General features: G+C 37.4%; 2 protein-coding genes across 4 annotated transcripts in view; both read right to left on the bottom strand.

Annotated features, from left to right (window-relative positions):
* Positions 1-1,725, bottom strand: part of LOC119056784 (C4b-binding protein alpha chain) — a 32,782-nt gene extending 31,057 nt beyond the window's left edge. Inside the window, exons 1-2 of one of the 2 annotated variants that reach the window (XM_037155301.2) lie at positions 1,542-1,725; positions 758-814 (exon numbers count right to left, since the gene is read on the bottom strand). The gene's annotated coding sequence lies outside the window, so the exon portion shown is untranslated. The remainder of the gene's footprint in view (positions 1-757; positions 815-1,541) is intronic. The other variant, XM_037155300.2, reaches the window with a different exon arrangement.
* Positions 1,726-5,790: 4,065 nt separating this feature from the next.
* C4BPB (complement component 4 binding protein beta) lies at positions 5,791-14,526 on the bottom strand. Of its 2 annotated transcripts, XM_037155414.2 has the most exons (7): positions 14,331-14,526; positions 13,696-13,897; positions 12,961-13,134; positions 11,673-11,849; positions 7,365-7,458; positions 6,541-6,667; positions 5,791-5,995 (listed from the first exon to the last, which is right to left on the bottom strand). In XM_037155414.2, the coding sequence occupies exons 2-7, from the start codon at positions 13,886-13,888 to the stop codon at positions 5,852-5,854; spliced, it is 909 nt and encodes a 302-aa protein (XP_037011309.2). In that variant the 5' UTR covers positions 13,889-13,897; positions 14,331-14,526; the 3' UTR covers positions 5,791-5,851. The 2 variants fall into 2 exon arrangements, with proteins under 2 accessions (XP_037011309.2, XP_037011310.2); XM_037155415.2 differs by lacking the exon at positions 14,331-14,526 and having other exon boundaries at positions 5,908-5,995; positions 6,557-6,667; positions 13,696-14,106.
* Positions 14,527-16,131: the final 1,605 nt, after the last annotated feature.

Genomic DNA, 16,131 nt, shown 5'->3' on the forward strand with positions numbered 1-16,131 from the left:
TTTCGAAGAATTACAGTGATCTGACTTCCCTTACTAGTTCTCAGGATGTGTGGTAGCTCCGTTGGCCAGGTGCAACATTTGCGGTTCACCAGCCTACTCCTTGTGGCTCCTCAGCAGAACCTGCACAGAACTCGGCAGGCCCCAGAATGTGGAGAGGGAGGCTAGCACTTGGAAGCTGAGAAGACCTGCACCTGAGTCCCAGCAATACCATCACCTAAGTCTGTGATCTTATAGAAGCTACCTCAGCTCCTTGGATCTCAGTTCCTCATCACAAAAACAATGCCATTAAACTTAAATCTTTATCTTTTATGCCCTCAAAAGTCTAGAATTCTGAAACTGCCCATGGAAAAGCTATGACTTCCCTAGTATATGCCCCTAGTTTTCAGTGACATCATCACCTCTTAAACTCTTATGGAAATAAAACCAACTCAAGAGCCATAGTCAACCCTGGCCAATTCAGTAAAATTTGAGAGTCTCTGGGAAAATCCTCAGCCCCCAAATTTCTTCTTCCATTAGAGATTACTCTTTTAAGTTAGTGTATTTTATCTAAACAACTCCTTTTAAAATTTGGAATAATATTTTCTCCAATCTCAAGTAGAGTGTCTCCTTGCTTACACCAGCATTCTCAATTGTACCACTTTCAGACTCCAGAAAGAACTTGCTTCCACACTTTCCCTCCCATCCTAGAATGCCTGTCTATCAGTTCCACCTTTCTGTTTATATTGTATTCAAATGTATCTCTACACTTAATACAAACCTTCTTGATGCTTCTTTTTATTCTGGATACTTTACTTTTTATTCTTCTTGTATCACCCTAGGTAGAGACAAGACAGGAGTCAACAAAAAGAATAACTTAAGAATTAAAATGAGCCCTGGCTGGTGTGGCTCAGTGGACTGAGTGCCAGCCTGTGAACCAAAGGGTCACCAGTTTGATTCCCAGTAAGGTCACATGCCTGGGTTGCAGGCCATTTCCCAGCATGGGACACACGAGAGGCAACCATATATTGATATTTCTCTCCCTCTCTCCTCTTCACCTCAGATAAATGAATAAAATCTTTTTTTAAAAAAGTTTTTACTGCCCATGGTAAAGGAGATATAGTGGAGTTAATAAAACTTCCAAGGGAAATTGTACCAATTTTCAGAATGCAGACTATGAAAACCAGGACTCCATTGACCCCCTTTGGGAAGTCTGGCTTACTTCCTACCTCAACTTTCCTACATGGATAGATGGTAAAAAGCAAAAAAAAAAAAAATACTTGACTTATACATACAATAACAAGAGCAATGTCTTCTTTTCTATTTCAGTTTACTTTATAAGTATATATTGTTATTCCCCCATTTATAATTAAAAACTGAGGCTCAGTGGGGTTAAACTTACTCTTCAAGTCACATTATATGGTAACACAGTACTTCTGAAAAGACTTCTGCTGAAAATATCCCCAAGTGTTTGTCTCATCTCTGTCTTATCCTTCCAATCATGCACTCCTCAAAGGGCCAAACCACCAGCATTTACCCCAAGATACCCTAAGTAATCCACTGACCTGCAGGTAGCTGAAGAAGTAGAAGATTCTATCCTGGTGCCTTGGGTAGATTCTCAAGGAAGAAAACTTCTTTGATTTCTAATAGTCGGAGTTCCTCCCTAGATAAGAGCTTATCAGGAAACCCTGACGTTTGCTAGAAATTGCTCCACCAAAAAGTCCCAGAATTCCAGCCATGCGGTTGGCTGATCAGAGAGGGCTTAATAAAAATGGATGAGTAGATTCAACTGGCCCCGTGAATGATTAACAACAGAATACAGCACCAGTGTTTACCTAATCTCCTTCCTCTTCACTAGCCCTCATTCTTGATAATATGTTGCAATCATCTATTTTCTCCTTGCCAACCATTTCCCCTAAATGAAAATGTAATATTAATTTGATGCCAATTTTTTTTCTTTTCATAAATGCAAGAGATTATAAAAGATGTAATCAAACTAGCCTGGAAACCTTGGCTAGCAGGGTTCAGACTAGGTTCACAAACAGGATCCACTTTCCACGATGCTAGTTGCAGCAGACTCTCCTGGGGATCAATGACCTATGGTTGACCTTGCCTTACGCTGGTCTCCAAGAAAGTACAAAAGGTGAGGGATTTAACACATTTCCTGAGTTCCTGATATGTGTCAAGTTGCCTGCAACAACACTAGTACTCAGTGAATGTTAACTACTTACCACTTCTACTAGTCCTCAATGCTGGGCACTAAATGACCTCCAGAAGTTAGTGTGCCGTTGGGTGCTTCTCAGAAGAATGCATTGAACAGCCAGGCATGTTTGTTATAGCTCCAGGAGGGATCCCAAACCCTGACATTACCTTTATAACTTTGCTTTTTCTTTCTTTTCTGTTTTTAAGATTTTATTTATTTATTTATTTTCAGAAAGAGGAAGGGAGGAAGAAAGAGAGGGAAAGAAACATCTATCAGTTGCCTCTCGCATGCCCCCAACCAGGGACCTCGTCGGCAACCCAGGCATATGCCTTGGCCAGGAATCAAACTGACAGCCTTTTAGTTCACAGACCAGCACTCAATCCACTGAGCCACACCAGCCAGGGCCATAGCAGGAGTTCTGACAGAAGATAAGACATCTGGGCTGAGCTTTGGATGAAAAGTAGAAATTATCAGATGAAAATGAGAAGGATATTAGAGTAAGAAGGAACATGGGCCAAGTCACAAAGGTGAGATTGATTTATTGATTTGAAAAGAATGAGCATGAAAGGAGATTACAGATTGCACAGTTTCGAGAGCTAAGTTAGAGGAAATACCACCTTAAAGTTACCATTCAAAATACCATTTTCCAATCTATTGGAGTTATTTACTTTCCATGGTGACTGGTTTAAATTTTTCTCTCTAGGTTACTAAATTGTCTAACTCTCAGCAGATGACCTTGCCTCCTAAAGTAGTAAAGTACTAAAAAAAAATTCTCCAGTAGCTTCTCTCCACCTTCAGTTTTCTCTCCTATTCACTCCTGCTTCAGATTTGTTTGTTCTTTTCCTCATTTTCAATGTGTCTTTCATACTGAAATGTTCCCTTAATCTTGCTGAAACTTCAAACACCATTTTTCTTCTTTTGTGAGATGCTCAACTTCTCAAAAAAGGCTCCTATGTTTCTTCCCTACTCTTTCTCACCAACCACTCCACACCCCAGCTTTTGGGTCTTCCCATCTGGCTGCTTCCCACCATTCCTGGCAGACCTATTTGAGGCCTGCTCTTGTTTCCAAATCCAGAATTCCTTTAACTCATCTCTTATGATTTTCTCAGCAGCTCAGAACACTGCCCATCATCTCCTATCTGAAACTCTCTTCTCCTTGGCTTCCATCACCCTAACCTTTCCTGAGTCCCCAGTCTTACTAATTGCCCTTTCTTAGTTGTTGTTACCTCACTTCCTCCTTCTCATCTCCAAATATAGCTGGTTCTTCTTTTTAAAAACATTTTTCTTTGCATCTTCATTTACCCTACCTGCTCTTGTGACTTTAACTATTCCCCACAAGAGAACTATCCCATAACCACATCTTTATCTCTGGCTACTTTCCTAAATGCAGCTCATATTTTTGTTGCCCATGGGATATCTTATGAGCACCTTATATTCGGCACATCCAAGGGGGAACTTCTTGTTCCATGCCCAGAAGCTTCACCTTCTCACCCCAACACTAATCCAAGCTCCCAGAAATAAAATTTCAGGCTCACCTTCAAACACTTCCTCTCCTTCATCCTCCAGTGTTCAATCAGTTGACACATTGTTTTTACTGGATTTTGCAATGTCCTTCCTGTCTACTGTTTCTTTTCTATTTCTACTGCCATCAAACCAGTTCAGGCATTATTGTCTCTCATGTGAACTATTGCAGAGGATTCTCTGATTCAGTTCTTTTTCTACTTCCACCTACTGTAATGAGAGAAATACTGTGCTCTGTCCTCATCATTTCCTTGCCTGAAAGTCTTTCATCTCTACCCACTGCCTACCAACTGAAGTCTAATTTCTCTAACATACCCTTTAAACGTCTCTGTAAACTCACTGTAATGGATCTTTCTAGCCTTTTCTCTCATCACTTCCCATGCTTTACCCAGGCCAATTCAGACAATGTGCTATTCTCTAAACAGGCCCCATCTTTCCTGCCTCTTCATGGAATCTCTTAAAAATTAACATTAAAAATTCAATTTAAAGCATTAAAGAGGTTTAAAGGAATAAACACCTGTAATTTCACCATTTAAGACAATCGTTTTCATCTGTGCTTACTATTACCTGGTCTTTTCTATAAAAATAAAGGTTTTAATAAATGTAATCATAAGTACTTGTTATTGTGTATTCTTTTTTAGATTATATTTTTAAGATTTTCTGTCCAAAATTAACCCTATAAAAGGCTGCATTACATTTGATGTATCATAATTTATTTAAATTTCTCCAAGATTGGACATTTTAAATGCTCACAAGGTCTTGCTACTGCAGACAATCTAGGCAAAAATATAATGAATAGCTTCACGTTTTTAAAAAAATTGCTCGTTAAATAAATCCTAGGATTGGTTCAAAATATCATGACTCTCTTATTACATTTCTCTATTTTTTTCCATTTGGAATGTCTCCTCCCTAATTGTTGTCTCTAACTTTTCCTAATTTTTAAAGACTCAAATAACTATGACGTCTTTCTTGAGAATTTTCCCACCTCCTCCTCTGCCCAGATGGAAGTCATCCCCCTCGCCTCTGAGCTCCCATAGCACAGTGTTCTGTGAAAGTCTTTACTTCATTCTTACCATCATGATTTAATGACATGGTTTTCCATGTCTTGTGTCTACTTATAGATTGTGGGCTGAGAGTCCATCTTCATTCTCCTTTGTAACTTCACCTAAAGATTTCGTATTATTTCAAGCTCTCTTATATATTTTGTTTGTATTTTACCCAGATTTTCCCTGTGTCTTAAGTAAAGGGCAGAATATGAGATGGAAGGAGCCTGTGATATCAGCTCAGTATGACATCTTGACAGGAAAACCTTGGGATTCTCGTGTCTTCTGCCCTCAGGGAAAAAAAGAAACGAATACACAGGGTCCAGCAGAAGTAAGGCCTGCTTGAATGTTGTTGGTAGGGTAATAATCTGGGTGTAATAATTTATAGTTTTAACTTGAACATTTCACCTGAAAGGTCATATGGTGTGCTTGAATGTAACATTGTTATGTTACAGAATTCCATCCTTATGATTTTGGAATAAAAGATTTTGGAATAAAAAGGGGCATTATTTATGCCAGACCCTGTGTTTACTTGTGCTACACCATGTCAAATTTACCATGCAGGGTGGGTTTCATCCCAAAGGCAGTGAACAACATTACTGCAGAAGATTTGGAAACCTGATTTCACAAACAGAACATGGGGTGACCCAGGAGAGACTTAGGGTTCCAATTCAACTTTTTCCTCAGTGGGTCATTTAAGACATAACTGTTCTGAGTCCATTTTCCCAAAATAAAAGATGAATTTTTACCTCAAGTTTTGGTTAATCTGAGGTTATTTTTTGCCTCATCATTCCTGTCTCATATTAATATGAGGCATACCTCTCAGCTATGATCTGAGCTTCCCACTTTCTTTACAAAAACAGGAAAATGAACCCTTCACTCTCCATTAATGTGTTGCTAATTCTGGTCTTAAACAGACAACCACCATATTTGATCTTCCCATTCAGTACACACATGGGCACACACACAGTATACTACACAACTGCAGTTGATCACTGTGAAGTTGCTTTCCAGTCCAATGAAAGAAAACTCCAAAACCGATTTCAGAACCAAGAGGAAAATTTATTCATCGATGCATTTTCTTTACACGGTCTGCTCAGGTATAATGTCAGGAAAACATTTTTGCCTTCAACTCAGCTTTCTTGACTTCCAGAAAATATTTTACTTCCTCCATTGTTAAGCCACTTTCCTTTAATCTTTGCATAAAGTTCTCTATGGCTTTGCAAAGTTCTTTACTCTCTTTAAAGGCAAGCTGAAGAAAGAAAAAAATTGTAAATTACAACTAAAGAACTGAGACCTAGCTTGAGACTCTGAAGATGAGTAGTGCACAAGTCCCTGAACTGGGAGGGGCTCAGAACCAAGGCTAACTTAAGTAGGGACCTCGGTCTTAAACATGATGTTTCAATATACTTATTAGTATCCCAGGAATAAACGTAAACTAAAAAAGAGGCCCCAATAAAAATTGATCTGTCACTGTGTTTTAGAGTCTAGAAGAACTTTAGAGACTTTTCACAGGCATACTTCCAAATCAAAGACATGTTTATTTACATTCCTTGCTCTATAAAGCACAGAAGACAACTCCTACCAGTGAGTATTAGTGATAACGGTAGCAAATGAGAACTACAATATATAAAAAAGTAAGTTAATAGTTCATGAGCCCCATTCCACAATATGGCCAAGGCCAACCCATTCAAAAACATCCCAAACTGAACAGATATTTACTAAGCATGTACTAGAAGCAATGGCAGGCCCTGGAGATACAGCTGTGAACAAGACCGGCAAGAGCCTGCTACCTACAAGTGCCTTCTCATACTCAGTCTGTGGAGCTGGTTTGGGAGCTTCTTGGATCAATTCACAGGCCGGAAGTTCACTGTTCCACTCTCCATCAATGCATTGCTGGTCTCGTGTGCCCACCAAACGGTATCTGAACAGGAATCAGAATGGCAACAACACAAAGCTTTCCACCTTCTGACATAGGCAAAAGGCTGGTTTAGTGCTGTTGTATCTCAATGTTTCATACTGTGATAGAACCTACCTCTCTACCTCTGATTCAAAAGGCATGCTTAAGTTATTTCAGTATTACAAAGCAGTAAATGAAGTAAAACCACTCCCCTGAGGCGTGGAGAAGACCCAAGTGATGAGTCAACCTATACAACATGCAGAAGTGATAGATTCTGGATAGTGTGCTTACACAGACAGTTTTTGGGTGGAAAGGGCAAAGGAAGAAGCTCTTTATTTAGTAACTTTAAAAGCCATCTATCATCTGTGTTCTAAAACAGAGAAGAAAACTAGAGACAGATTTCAAATAATCTTACTAAACTGGCTAAAAAGGACATGCACCTTTTAATCAGAAAAAACATGAAAGTTGACTGCAAAGTTTGTTGGGGGTATAGAATGAGAAAAAAAAGTAATACTTTAATTAGGGTATACAGGAGGATTAGTCTGTCTTCTACTGATTGGGTAGAGCTGGAAGTGGGCTAAGGCAGCTTTCAAAATTAGAATGAGCTCAGAATCTTGAGCATCAGGAAATCAGGGGACTAGTTTGAGGCTGAGAAATTCCCCAAAACAATACTACTAGTTAATAGGCAAGGTCTTGTATTTGAAAGGCTGGGTACACTTACCCTTCTTTACAGTAATAAATAATAGTAGATCCTGAGCTAAAATCGCTTCCTTCAAAATAGCCATGATCTGGATTCCTAGGAGGGTCACAGCGTCCTGAGAGACAGAGGTACAGGACTGACAGTCTTGAAGTCCAGTTACACTCAATTAACAACACCCCCTAACTGCAATTGTCTATGCCAGCTCCTGCCATCTTCATAGTAGCACACGTGGAATCTAGGGACATGGTCTCCATTCACTTCCTTCTGGTCAAAATCATATTTGTTCATAGAAAAGACCCCTCCTGGCTCATCCTAAGTCATTAGTGATTTGAGAGTATCTTCTGATTGGCAGGAGCTCAAGGAAAGGAAGTTTAAGTTATAGAAATGCTAATTGCCAGTGTACAAGAAAGAAAATTTAGATCATAAGTAAAAGTGGAAGAGGTAACTCCCTGACACAGGAGATAAATACTGTGAGCTCAAATGAAGGTTGACACCCTGTGTGGGACAAAATTATACAATATGAGAGCTTCATCAAAAAAGAACAGAGCTGGGAGCATTGAGAAGGAGGCTGTAATAAAACTGTGGAAAGAGAACTGGAGGAGGCACTAGATGTTGTGAGTTTTGGTTCTGGCTCTTCCAATAACTATGTGGCATGAAAGAATTCATTCCATCCCTCTTGGCTTCCTTCTTAACCTATAAGTTGAGCAGGTTAAGTCATATTATCCTGAAGGTCTTCTCAGCTCTGAGACTGAATTTAAATATGTTGATCAAGATAAAAGACAAAATAAAAAATATATTACAGAGGTGTAATTATTTACTGAAACATAAAGGTCTTGAACACAAAAGCTGAGTAAAAACAGCAAAACATAAAAAGAATATGTATAATACAGGGTCCGGCACAGATAATGCCCCTTTTTATTAAAAAATCATAAGCATGGAATTCTGTAACATAACAATATCAAATTCATATCAAACTCAAGCACACAATATGACATTTTAGGTCATATGTTCAAATTAAAACTATAAATTATTACATACAGATTATTATCCTGCCCACCATGCTCAAGCAAGCCTTACTTCTGCTGGACCCTGTATAATGCTGTTTTTGTAAAACACCATTACTCAAACATATATGAACAAAAATGACTAAAAATTATATATCAAAGTACTCTGTTATCACTGGATTGTTGGTTTATAGATAATTATATGTTTCCTTTTTTTACTTTCTGATTTTTTTTACAACAAAGATACATTACTTGAGCATTGCTAAAAGATCAAAAACTGAGTTCAAAAGAGGAAAGGAAAAGAGTTTTAATGAGTTGATGAAGGAACTCCAGTTTAGATAGGGTTTTCCTGGTGACTTAAGGACACGGTTTTTTGTTTTGTTCTATTTTGATTTTTTATCCTCACCAAAGACACTTTTTAAAATTGCTTTTAGAGAGAGGGGGAGGCAGAGAGAGAAAGAAAAAAGAGAAACATCAACTAAAGAGAGAAATATCAACTGGTTGCCTCCCATATGCACCTGAACTGGGGAGTGAACCCACAACATAGGTATGTCCATGACCAGAAATTGAACCCTCAACCTGTTAGTTACGGGACAATGTTCCAACCAATTGAGCCACACTGGCCAGGGATAAGGTACAGTTTTGGACTGAAGGAGATGATGTGGCTCTCAGGTCTAAACAGAAAAGGATCTGCTTTATTCGGGGACCTATGGCGCTCTCCCTAGAGTTGGGCAATGAACTAACAAAAGTACAGAGATACTGAATTTGGGAGCTAGGACAGGAACTACTGAATTAAAAAAGAGTAAAATAGAGCCTACAAAAAATAAATACTTTAAACCTGTGTCAAGCTAATGATTAAATAATTTTATATATTTTAAATTAATAGCATAAAGTATATATGTAAGTTTTAAGTAACACTAAACTCTCTAAACAATATATATATATATAGTTTGTACTTTTAAACTGCCTATTTATTACTTTAATAGCTACTGCCAAAATGCATCCAAAGAGTGATATCACTTTCACTAAGTGGCTACTGCCTCATATATTGAATAATATTAGATGAAATCAAGTTTTAGCTAATCTTATCAGTAAAATTTTTATCTAATTTTAATATCTATTTCTCTCATTATTAGTAAGGTTTCATATTATTTCATAAATTTGAGAAATGTAAATAGTCTGGGTCTAATTTTGGAATTTTCTATCTGTAAACTTTTTTTACAGAACTAAATGTATCCCTAAGGTTCTTGTTTACCATATGATCCAGCAATTTTACCCCTTAGTACTTACCTGAGGGAGTTAAAAACGTGTCGACACAAACACCTGTACACAATGTCTACAGCAGCCTTATCCATAATTACCAAAACTTGGAAACAGCCAAGATGCCCTTCAGAGGTGAATGGATAAATAAACTGTGGTTCATCCAGAAACGACATAATATTCAGCAATAAAAAAATGAGTTATCAAGCCATTAAAAGACATAGATGAACCTTACATGCATATTATAAAGAGAAACGAGCAAATCTGAAAAGGCTACATACTATATGATAACAATTATATGACATTCTAGAAAAGGTAAAACTATTAAAACAATAAAAATATCAGTGCTTGAGAGTAGTGGGAGAAATGGAGAGATAAACAGGCAGAGAATAGAGGATTTCTGGAGCAGTGAAAAGACTGTCTGATACTATAAATGATGGATATATGTTGTTATGCTTTTGTCCAAACCCACTGAATGTACAATGCCAAAAGTGAACCTCATAACCCACAGGTTTCGGGTGATCACGTGTTAATGTAGATTCATCCTTGGTAAATATGTACCATTCTGGTGAGTTATATTGATAATGGAGTAGGCTATATATGTGTAGGGGTAGGGAGTATATGAGAAATCTCTGTACCTTCCTCTCAGTTTTATTGTAAAACTACTCTTTAAAAATTTGTCTTTAAATAAATAAATTTGCAGTGTTAAGGTATATACTGTTCCAAATTAGATTTTTAAATTACTTTTTGTTTCTTTTTTTTATTAAAAATTCTGGTAAGGATTACATTGTAATATCAAGTCTGCCCATACAGGACCATGGCACTGCTTTTCTTTTACTCGTCTTATTTTATGTCCTTTACTAAATTTTCATACAGGCCTCCTGAATGGATTCTTTTCACATTTCAGTATTCACCCAATAATTATTACTAGAAAGTAAAATATTGATTTCTCACATTTATTTTGTATTTAAGAATAAAGTTTGTACAAGAATTTTTGGACCTGTTAAGTATGTTTTGCAACTAATGATATCCTGTGAGCCAGCAACCATTCTAGGAATCTATACTATAGAAATAATATAAAGGTTTATGTATGTATATACATACATATAAGAATATTTTAGCATTGTTTATAGTAGCAAAAGTATGAAAATAAAATAACCATCAATATGAGAGAAGTGGAATAAGTTATGGCATATCTACATGCAGTTATTAAAAAGGAGAAAATAGAGTTATACCTACTGATCTTTAAAAGATTTTCATGTATATTGTTATATTAAAAAACAATTTTTAAATATGTATAACAAAGTCCCATATTTACAGGTATATATGTGTGTAGGTAGTATGTGTTTGCATTTGTTTATTTAATATGTCTGCATAGGAACATGTGTAAAGGATTCATGGACAAAGAAAATGGGGGGCAGTGAGGATTCAATGTGGGAGGTGGGTTTGAGTAGGGCAAGGGGAGAGTAATGGGGGAAAAATAGGGACAATTGTAATTGAACAACAATAAAAAAAATCACCCTACTCAGGGAAACAGCAGAAAAAAATGTCTGCATAAATATAAGAAAGTCATGAAATAACTCTTTCTTATAGAGTTATAAGAAAGAGTGACCAACTCTTTCCAACTAATGACCTCTAAGAGCTGTGCATATAGTGATAAAAAAGGTACTTTCAATTCTTATTTTATATAATTTCATAATGGATGAGTTGTGGTCTTCTTTTCTATTTTTGTGTATTTTTCAAATAAAAACTTTGTCAATCTCTTGAAATAAAAAAAAATAGACGTCCGAAACTACCCTGCATTGGACCTAGTAGGACAGGCATCCTAGCTGAAAAAAGAAAAAAAGTATTGTTTACTATTTAGATGTTGCTCGCTTCACTGCAATACACTTCCTGAGCTGAGGCTCTGCTCTGTGGGCTCCACTTGTTTCTTGGTTGACTTTTAGATCCTAAACCCTTCCCAGATATAAAAAAAGAGGAAGGTATTGAAGAGATGTGGCAAATGCCTAAAGTGTCACTTCTGATCAGCATCTTTGGGATTTGCATTTGTTTCTGCTGTACTTACTGCTTCTGCAGACGGGAAGGGGAGGCACCCAGGTGTGGTCCTCTAGGCACTGGCTCCAACTGCTGCCCTTGAGGACGTAGTGCTCATTGCACTTAAAGGTGATTTTGTCACTCACATTCACAGGCCCCGGGGTACTAAACTCACCATTTACCAGCACAGGGTCAGGACAGTGGCCCACTGGAGAAGAAAACAGGCAGTAATCTGAAAGGGCCAGGATGAAACCCACCACAGCAAACACTAGACCTCTCCCAGGCTCCATTGGGAAAACAGGAAATTACAACTAAAAGTGCACTTTTTTAGTGGGGACTGGTACATGGTACCAAACCGTATCAATGCAGGATGTGGTACTGCATTGGGTTGCCTAAGTGAGTGGGTTGGCCTAAGTGAGGCAGAAATAGTCTTGGTCATGCACAAGAGTGACAACTGGCAGTTGAACTTCTAAAAGTAATTAAGCATATAATTGGAAATTACCAATAGCATGTTCATCATCCTGTTATGTAAAGCATTGCTCAAAACTCTTGAGCCTATGTTTGAAGCAAGTGTTTCCTTCCCCTTTATTCAGCCAAATATATACATTACTCATCATTTTTAACTTCATTTTGTTCTCCCAAGTGGAAAAACAGAAGAGAATGCAGAGATGTGAATTTCTGGGTATAAAGGAGAACTAATCCAACTATTCCTAAAAATAGTAAGAATAAAGAGACTATGGACTACTTCTTCTCTACAGACAGCACGAATGAGTTGTGTGAACCTGAGCAAATCACTTGGATTTCAGTTATCACATTTATAAAATGAGGACATAAATACTTCCCAGTTCAAAGTTACATGATAATTAAATTAAATGGTATGATATATTTACTTCAAAATAATAATGCAAAGCAGAATTGTAGACCAAGAAAGATTGTGTGTGGATCCTTGTTGAAGCTGGGTGATGAGTACATATGAGTTCCTTTTCCTCATCTGTCTTTTGTGTAAGTTTAAAATTTTTATAATAGAACATTGTGAAATTTTTATAGCATTTTATAATACAAAAACAAATTGCAGCCCCCCAAAAGTCATTTTATTATATGACAGAAATTCTTTCCTCCTTGTAGGGGTGACTGAGTCTGTAAGAGGTGATCGTGTACCATCTACAAGAAGTTCAACCCACTAGAATGCATTAAAAATGGATTCCTAGAAGTTGGGAATTTTTTTCTTATAAAATGTTAACATGGACTGATGGAGGCAGGATATTAAAGAGTACAGTGGGATGACAAGATAGACAAAGAAGCAGAAAGATTAAACTTACAGCGGCACTTGGGAGTGGAGGCATTCCATTCCTTAGAGGCACCGCAAAAAAAGTTTCTCTCTCCTACCAGGTGGTAGCCCTTAATACAAAAGTAAGTGCCCCGAATTTGTCCTTTAACCTCTACTGCAACAAATATGCTATTGTCCACTGAGGGAAGTTCTGGACAGCTCTCCGCTGGAAGGAAAATGGAAACAGATTCACCTGGGACATCATGTGCTGTGAGGAAGCCCTTATTAGATCCCCTCCCCAACTTTGACTATCTTTTTGCTGGATTAGTGATTCTGATTCCTTGTACTCTTCCATGACCATGTAAATCCACATCCATCCCTACCCAAGAATTCCCAAAGATTTTTTTTCGAAAGGATAACAGGAATTTCACTCAAATTCAGCCATAAGTTGCTCACTCCTAAAGTAACAATCCCCATTCCAAATGGCAGTCCTGATGTTTATAACATGTAAGACCTGTCCAGATTTTGACACTGCTACTGTTTTTGCTCCTGAAATGGAAGGCAAAAGTAAACAGGTAGCCACCCACTGACAGAGCAGAATTGTCATTAAATATTTACTAAGCCCCTAATGTAGTTCAGAGAATTCAGCCAAGTAATTTGAGATTTTTCAATAAGGCAAATGCATTTCATTGACTTAAATTTTATTAGAACCCTAGACAGAATGCCTCATAACCTACCGACTCATATCAAATGCCTTGAAAATTAAGCTTAAGAAAAGTATACGTACCATCTGAGCCAGAAATCAGCCACACGACCACAAGATAGCACACAAACCGGAAAAACATCTTGTGATCAATTGCTTGATCCAGGCTGGAATTAACCCAGCCAAGACACCCAGTTTGGATTAAAACAGATCTTCTAACACTGCTTAAGGTTAGACCAATCAACCATCGGTCTCCTAGAGAAGTGGTTGTATTCATTGCTCTTCCCTGGAAAAAATGAAAGAAAAAAATCTTGTAACATGGAAAAAAAAATAACAGCTGTAAGGAAGTTGGCACAGGGAGGGACTTTGTGAAACCACAAAGGGTGGTACAAGAACTGCCAGTTTTAAAACTTAGTTTTAGAAATTGCCCAGGCAAATCCAGTTGACTGATCCCGTTGAGCTGCAGGCTTCCACCAACAGATGTGGGCCAATGGTCTTGCCATGACCTTCACTTTTGTCAATATTTGCCAATGTTTAAAGTCTACCTTCTGAAACCCTCTTTAGCATTGTGGGTGGAGGCAGGGGTACTAATCCCTGATGCTTTCCCAAGTAAAATTCAACTTCAGGTGCTATTCCATAACCCTTTCTCAAATACCAGATACCCTGAGGCTGTGAGCAGCCCTGAAGACTGAAAGCCCAAGGAATTCAACGAACCTTACCTGTCTCTGATCTTCCAGATTTATGGCTTTCCAACAAGGAGATGGTCCTGACTGATTCCAAACCTGACAAGAACTCAAAAGTCCTGCAGTGACATATTGTCCTCATCATAGCCAGGCCTGTGCCAAGCTTCCCATTCTGTGGGCCTTTGTGGGGCAGGATTTGGACTGAGTTTAGAGTCAACAAAATGAACTAAGAGAGATGAGGGGAATGCTTTCATCTCAATTTCTTTGGGGCTTTCATAGCCTCTTGCTCATGACTATTACAGCAGTTAGCTGGTTGTCCATATTCCAATTATGAAATTAGGGTAAAATTTGTATAAAATTTTAGGTATAAAAATAGTTAATATAAAGCATAATAAATATAAAACAACAATACAGTAAAGTCTCAAGTGTCATTCTCTTCCCTACCCATTAGTATTACTTTGTTGTTTTTTTTCTTGTCTAATTGTGTGGATTCCTGTGACAAACACAGGAGACCCATGAAGTCTTTTTTTTCATATTTTTTATTTAGTTATTTTTCAAGTACAGTTTTTTGTCTATTTCTCCCATCCCAGCCTCCCCCCGCCCCGTGCTCCCCACCTCCCTCCCATTTCCACCCCCCCTTAGTTCTCGTCCCTGTCCTTCATATTTGTTCCTCCAAATCCCTCCCCTTTTCCCCCTTAAATTCCCTTCCCTCTCCCCTCTGGTCACTGTCCCCTTGTTCTCTATTTCAGTGTCTTGGTTTTTATTCTGCTTGCTTGTTTGTTTTGTTGTTTAGCTTCCTGTTAAAGGTGAGATCATATGCCATTAGTATTACTTTGTAATGACTTGTTCATGTCTTTCTCCCACGTGACTGTTAACTCCAGGACAGGGAGTGTGCCTCACAGGTGTTTGTGTTCCCTTCCTCTAAATTCCAGAATGCAAAGCAGAATTATCTGCTAAATAATGAAATGAATGAAATACAATGTAGAGCAGATGAAAAAACACAGTCATCCAGAAATTCTACCCCTGCCTCTTAAATCCAAACTGATAATTTGTTATTTAATATATACTGCCTTTTTGGTTCTTCCAAATCTTCTATTTGGTCCACTAATATATGAGTTCCTAGAGTGAAAACACTTTTTAATGTATAATTTTCAAAAAGTTAGCAACATGTAGCTCACATAAATATAAAATAAGTATGTGTCAAAGATTTTATTCAACTCAATTAATGAAAGGACCATTAAAATGCTATACCTAGTTCAAAAAAGAATTTGAGCAATGGAGATTTACATACAGGCAGTCAGGCAAAGTCATTCTGAAATCACTGTTTTAGTAAATGCAAAACTGGTTAGTATCATACAGAGCAACAAACTAATATTTGGAAATAGCTTTTCTAATTAATGAAAATTAATTGAATCTATTGGACAAAATTCATTTGCTTTGCTGTGATTAGAATCATTTGCAATGTTCTCAGCAAAGAATCACATTCTTACTCACTTTCTATAAATTAACCTCTATTTTTATAGTTATAAATAAAGCCTAGTTAATAGAAAGTCAACCAAAGTTATACACCTCTGTGTAATTTCTGGAGAATCTATGATCCCCAGGGAGGGTCTGCTGAAGAATACTCAATAATCCCCTGAAAAATTTCTCTGGTGATTGCTTTTTTCTTGGTTCCAAGTTTTGAGTTATTTTTCTTAATATAACACATATTCAAATTCTTGAAGAATATATATATATCAGTATCTAATATACATAGTGGTTGTACAACAAATTATTTTCAAAAGTAAAATAAAGTCTTATCTATTCCTAAATCTGGGCATAAAATAAAGCATTATTA

Source organism: Artibeus jamaicensis, unplaced genomic scaffold, assembly GCF_021234435.1.
Source record: "Artibeus jamaicensis isolate MK-2021 breed Jamaican fruit bat unplaced genomic scaffold, CSHL_Jam_final contig_475, whole genome shotgun sequence".
Classification (NCBI taxonomy): domain Eukaryota; kingdom Metazoa; phylum Chordata; class Mammalia; order Chiroptera; family Phyllostomidae; genus Artibeus; species Artibeus jamaicensis.